The sequence below is a fragment of the Odocoileus virginianus genome, chromosome 10 (genome assembly GCF_023699985.2).
Source record: "Odocoileus virginianus isolate 20LAN1187 ecotype Illinois chromosome 10, Ovbor_1.2, whole genome shotgun sequence".
Taxonomy (NCBI): domain Eukaryota; kingdom Metazoa; phylum Chordata; class Mammalia; order Artiodactyla; family Cervidae; genus Odocoileus; species Odocoileus virginianus.
In genome coordinates this window covers 29,815,516-29,821,515 of record NC_069683.1, presented here as the reverse complement: position 1 = coordinate 29,821,515, position 6,000 = coordinate 29,815,516, and the positions used below count along the sequence as shown (strand labels likewise).

The following is a 6,000-nucleotide window of genomic DNA, read 5'->3' as shown; positions in this document are numbered from 1 at the left end:
TTGGTAGAAAGAAATAGATTTATTCTCATGTACAAAGCGGTCAGCCCACGGGACCATATACAACAGTTGCACAGAGTCCTAGAAAAAACGCATCTCTCTAAAGGCAACTCAGAATAGGTAAGGCAGGTGGCCCCCCTCCCCCCACCCCACAACACATACAGAACAAAACAGAGAAAGGAGAAGCCAGTGGCCAGGATGACCCCAGAGGCCCGGCCCTAGGGGGTCTCCCAAGCCCTGGGGCACGGGTGGATATGGCCTTGAAGAGGAGAGAGGCCCTGCCAGGCTGAGGCCAGGTCCCCCTCTGGCTGCAGGATCAGGGAAGGGGCTCCGGCTAAGGGGGTATACTCAGGGGGCCACTGAGGGACTCAGTGTTAGCTCTGTGCCCAAGGGGGCCAGGGACCCTCGGTGGCCTCTCCTGGGACTCCACAGAACTATGGGGACTTGGATCTAAAAGGGGTCTTAGAGGATGGATTGTCTCACCCTCCTGTTTCACAGAGAGGGGAAGGGACTTGCCCAGGGTCACACAGCCAGGAGGAAGCATGGCTGACCCATGCTCAGCCTGCCTCCCAGCCCAGGGATCCTTCCTTCTCGCTGTTCTTATCCTGCTCTCTTCCTGAGCCCCCTCTCCCCAGAGCACTGTGCTGGCCCCCTGGCAGCTTCCTCCTGGGACCCCTATCTCCCCAGGTCCTGGTCCCCACCACAAGTACGAAGGCAGTCCTCAGGGCCATAGGTGGCCCCATGGTTATTTCTAGTCCTCCAGCCAGGATGATAAATGTCTCTAAGACCCACCCTTTGCCCATTCAGATGTCTCACGTTCTTGCCTGAGGATCCTGGGAGGCAGTGAGGGTGCCCCAGAGGAAAGGGCACAGATCTGGTAGGGCAGGAATGGGGCCCAGAAGAAACCATCCGGCTGCCTCAGAGAAGGAGTAGCCTGGCGGGGGGGCGAGGGGGGACTTGCCAAGGTGCGGTCAGAGGTGCAGAGCAGGGCCCACTGCTCACTGGTTACCCCTGTGCTCTCAGAGGACAAATGACAAAGTCTCAGTGAGGCTGGAAGTCTTCCATTATACAGACGAGAAAGCTGAGGCCCGGGAAGGTCAGACCTCGCCCGGGGTCACGTGGGAAGTCCTGGCCTAGAATCCAGGACCCCTGGCTCTGGTCCCAGGGCGTGTGGCCAGGCCCGTGGAGGGTTGTGGGAGGAGGCCTGGGCAGGGAGGGGTCCCAGGAGGGACTCATTCGGCATCAAGGCTGCAACAGCCATTGATAGGAGCCCTAGCGCCACCCAGGTCAGGCACCTCATACTCCTCATCCAGGAAGTCCAGTGAGTTGTTGCTCGGGAGGCCTCGGATGGTGAACTTGTGTGACACCTTGGTCCAGTGCTCACGATTAGAGGCCACGCGTTCGTACAACTCTGCCGCCTTGGGGAATAGGTCTTGCAGCAGCCTGGGGGTAGATGGGGGCAGGTTTAGAGGTCAGAAGTCAGACTGTAAGCAGCAAGAAACATTAGGGCTGGACCACAGGAAGAACTTCCATAAGAGCATGAGGCATAGGATTGGAAGCTCAAGGAGAGCTTGACCACCTCTTTCCATAAAGTACCAAGGATGACGCCAATGGCCCATTCAGGGGCAAAGCAAGAGACGGCTGTGCTCAGAAACAAGGAGTGGATGAGGTGGAGTGGGCCAGGCCAGCGCAGCGCTTGTGTCTGCTGTGATGGCCACAGCGAGCCCCGTCCCACTCCCATACCATCATCCCTGGGCAGCATCTCCAGCAGGCCCCCTGAGCTCACTCACTTGTAGATGGGCATTGCGATGTGCTCCATGAAGCTGATCTGCAGCTCGGGGATGTAGGCCTTCTCACGGTCCATCATCTCCATTGGCCTGTTGCCCATGGCCTTCTCCTGCAGGCATCAAGTCGTCAGGCCTGTCTGGCCCACTCTATGCTCCAGAAACATCTGGATCAGGCTAACCCAGCCCCTCCTAGGCCCAGGCTAGGAACCCTCCCCCAACCTGGGCACCCTGAGGTCACACCCCACATACCAAGTCTCCCTGGGAGAAGAACTCTTTGTAGATCAGCTCCTGAAAGGTCAACACTCTCATTACCGCCTGTGAGTGCGATCCACCCGCCCACGCTCCTCCATAGCCCATTCCCAAGGGGGCAAACTGCGGCACTGGGACCTCAGGACCTGTCCTCACCATCCCTGGCCTGGGAGGAGGACGGTGGCTGGGTTCTGGCCCACCTTCCACCAGCCACTCACTGGTTTGCTGGGTGACCCCTCAGTGAGTCCATGCCCCTCTCTGAATCTCTCCACTGTCACCTGAGGTGGTCTAGGCTTCTGTCTCCCCCACAGGCTGAGCTCAGCACTGGGAGGGCGTGCAGGCTGCAGGAGCCACACAGAGCCAGGCAGGGTGTACAGCCTATGCCTTCCCGAGAAGGAGTGGCACTTACCGCAATCTTCCTCGTGGTCTTCCAGCCCTTGGTCTGGTCGGAGAGGTCACAGGAGGTCATAAGGAGGCAGAGAAGGAGACTGTGGTGCTGCTTGTTGGTTCGATCATAGCCCACTGTTGGGGAGAGAACAGGGTCAAGGAGAGGGACCCAGCATCCTGGGCCCTGGGATGGGTCCCTGGGCCCATTCCAAAGTGGCACAGGGAATTCAGCACTCTGGATGGGAGCCAGGGATGCAGAGCTGGGTCTGCCTGGTGGGCTGATGTTGGAAGGGATGGGTCTGAACCCTGGGGATGCTCTCCAGGTGAGTCCCCCTCTTGGTGGTCCCTCCCCAATCTTGAGACCCAGGCTAAAGGCAAGCACCTTCGGCCATCTTTTGGAGGTCCTTGAAGATGCGGAGGTGGTGGGCCAGGTCTGTGGCCAAGATGATGTCCCGCATCAGGTCCAGCATGCGCTGATAGTCCTGGGTGAGGGTGGGGGTACAGGGTCAAGGCCCAGGCACCCCAACCCCTCCTCCCCTAAACCTCAGGAACCTCCACCCCTCGGCTCCACCTCGTCTCCCATCTCAGGCCAGCTCCCAGCTCCCACTCCCTGCCCCCCACCCCCAGCCCCATCACCTTCCGGGAGAAATGGTCAAAGATGTTGCAGCCGTGGGTGTTGAGGATGGCAATGGCCTGAGCGAAGTGGTGCCTCTGTAGGGACAGGTGTGATAGGGGCCCAGCTGGGGTGGGGGGGGCTCCTCCTCACTGACCCCAAGGGAGGAAGCAAGCCCAGCCCAGCCCTGGCCCCCAAACTGAGCAGAGCAGGCAGAACTGGGGAGTCGGGGGTGGGGGGCCAGTTCCCTTTCTGGGCTTTGCTTCAACCCTCCATGTGACCCTGGGCAAGTCCCTGGCCATGTCTGAGCCTCAGATTCCTCCGCTGTCAGTCGGACGGACACGACAAGGTGAGCTCTGAGGGCCTCTCAAGCTGGAATGATTCTGAAATGATCCCTTGGAGTCTTCGACACTAATTCATGCAAGAAACATTTGTGTGCTGACAGGGAAGGGCAGTGATGAGGCGAGGGCAAGACCCCTGTCTTCTGACGCTGAAGGGCTGTCACTCAGAGGAGGAGCCGACTCAGCCCAGGGCGTGGAGAGCAGGAGCCAGGCTGCCACCAGGCCTCCCAGGAGGAAATGAGCCCCTTGTCTCTGGGGGCATGCAAGCAGGAGCAGCTCCAGAGGGGTGTTGTGGGGGGCAGGGTGGGGCAAGGCAACCTTGAAAGTTGGGTTCCCACTCATGCCAAGCCCTGTGCCAGATGCAGGGAACTCAGAGATGTCTCCGATTTTGTTTCTGCCCCCACCAGCTCCCACTGGGGGTGGGCAGACACAAATCAAACAGTCTCAGGCAAAGCTGAGCATGACGGGACAAGGAGCCCACGCCAGGCTGGGAGCGGAGAGGGTTTCACAGGGTGTCCTTAGACATGCAAAGAGAAACAGGCTAACTACAAGGCCTCCCTGGGCAAACCTGGGCTCGGGCAGAATCTGCAGCCTGACTGGCACCCCCAGCTGCACGGGTACCCTTCCAAGCTCATCGGGAACAAGAGTCAGACATGCCCTGGGGGCACTGCAGCTCTCCCTGTCTGGGTGGGAAGCAGGGCTTGGCATGGGGAGGAGCCAGGCCACAGTCTAGTTTCGTATTAATAAGTCATTGGCCTTAAGGGGACAATGGGGATGGGGATACTGGGCAGAATGGTGGTACCTCCATGACAGAGCCTTCCGAGCTGTAGAGTGCGGCCAGCACAGATTTCTGGAAAAACCAAAGAAAACTCCATCACTCCTGACATCCAGAAGCATATTAGGCTCAGAACAGCCCAGCTCCTCCCACCCCGTCAGCACTCCTGCATGTCCCATAGCCTGGGAGAGCCTCCTCCTGTCTCTCAACTGGCTCCTGGTCTCACGAGCACCCACCACCCCTCAGGCTGGAGAGGTGAGGCTCCCAGACACCCCAGGGAGGGTGCCCACTCTGAGGAGGGCAGGGTCTCACCGAGGCCACTTGGAAGGAGTTGTTTGTGCCTCTGTGATCCAGGTCGTGACACATGCAGGAAATAAACAAGGCAAAGATCTCCATGTCCCTGGTTGGGAGGAGACAGAGGACAAGGAGGTGAGCCACAGCTCCCTTCCCACAGGAGGGCCGGCTGGAGGAGATGGCCATGAGAAGGGGAACTGCTCTGCGGTCAGTGACAGAGCTCTTGACTGCACATGTCCGGGAACCACCTGCACAGGGGCTCAGGAACTTGGGTCCCCTTCTTGGAAAGAGGCCTTGTACCTTTCGCACTGGGCTGTTAGGATCCCGTGAGGCAGTGCGTGGAAAGTCTGCCACACAGGAGGTGTGGTTCTGTTCCCAGGAAGGGGACCCCAGCAGCTGCCAGATGGGGGCAAGGGCAGCCACTCACTCGAGGTAGTTGGTGAGCTCCAGGTTCTTGTAGAGCAGGTAGCAGAAGTGGGAGACAGAAAAGGCGTGCATCCAGTTGTGGTAGGGGGGATCCCGGTAGCCCTTCTTCACCATCAAACAGAACCTAGGGGTGGGGAGAGGGCAGCACAGGGGCCTCAGGCTCTCCTCCTCCAGCAAGCCCTCCAGGCTCTGTCCTGCCCAATTCCTTCCCTTTCCTCAAGGTCCCAGTGTCTGTGAATTGCCTCTCACTGGTGGATCCTCCCACCCTTACAAGTCTGGGCCTCCCCTAGTCATCCTCAGAGGTCCTTCCCAGAGCACACAGAGCAATGGATGTGAGTAGAGGACAGAGGGAGGCAGACAGGGCTGCCGGCACATGGAGGGGAGGGCTGGGGTACACACCGGGCCAGTGTTGGACAGTCAATTTTGTAGTTATTGATGAAATTCATGTCCTGCAGCATGCTCAAGATGGCCTGGAGAGAGCAGAAGGAGGGATCAGAGAGACTGTAAGTTCCAAGATGCACCCCACTCCCCTTACCGTGGCCCTTCTTGAAGCCTCCAAAATTTTGGAGCCTTAGAACTTTAGATCTAAACTTGAAAACCAAAAAATGGTACAGCCAAGCATTCTTGGAGCCATGAACTTAGAAATAGGAGATCTAAGAACTCTTGGAACCAAGTTCACACAAAGTCTTAGAAAAGCAGCGAGGGAGATGCCAATCCTGAGGCCATCATTGGTCCCAGTCCAGCCCCTGGGCAGGCCCTGGGGCCCATGCTGGCAGACCGCATCCCCCACTCCATCTCTTGATGACTCTGTCTTGCCAGGAATTTCCTATGTACATCTAACTTCAATCTCTGGCTGTCCATCCTCCATAGTCAAGGGGGGGTGAGCCAGCTCACCATGGAAGTGTCATCCTCGGGAAGAGAGCGAGGAGTGTAGGTGAAACTGGCAAAATTGGAGTCAATGGCAGCCACAGGCTGGATCCCGTCGTGGAGAAGTTTGGTGTATTCATCATCAGAGACCTGGAGGAGACCAGCCAGGGCATGAGAAGATAGCCTCTACCCCATCCAATGTCTTCAACCTCAAACGCCCACAGTGGCGGGGACCTCCCACTCGAATGTACCCCAGTTGGGCCT

At 58.4% G+C, this 6,000-nt stretch overlaps 1 protein-coding gene across 5 annotated transcripts in view; it reads right to left on the bottom strand.

The window, feature by feature from the left end:
- Positions 1-6,000, bottom strand: part of PDE2A (phosphodiesterase 2A) — a 93,656-nt gene continuing 87,656 nt past the window's right edge. For all 5 annotated transcript variants that reach the window (XM_020902739.2, XM_020902740.2, XM_070473295.1 and 2 more), the window contains 11 exons: positions 5,764-5,886; positions 5,269-5,339; positions 4,871-4,993; positions 4,462-4,549; positions 4,177-4,224; positions 3,057-3,131; positions 2,803-2,902; positions 2,443-2,555; positions 2,034-2,072; positions 1,788-1,894; positions 1-1,440 (listed from right to left, as the gene is read on the bottom strand). In XM_020902739.2, coding sequence (XP_020758398.2) covers positions 1,230-1,440; positions 1,788-1,894; positions 2,034-2,072; positions 2,443-2,555; positions 2,803-2,902; positions 3,057-3,131; positions 4,177-4,224; positions 4,462-4,549; positions 4,871-4,993; positions 5,269-5,339; positions 5,764-5,886 — 1,098 coding nt within the window. In that variant the 3' untranslated portion in view covers positions 1-1,229. The remainder of the gene's footprint in view (positions 1,441-1,787; positions 1,895-2,033; positions 2,073-2,442; positions 2,556-2,802; positions 2,903-3,056; positions 3,132-4,176; positions 4,225-4,461; positions 4,550-4,870; positions 4,994-5,268; positions 5,340-5,763; positions 5,887-6,000) is intronic.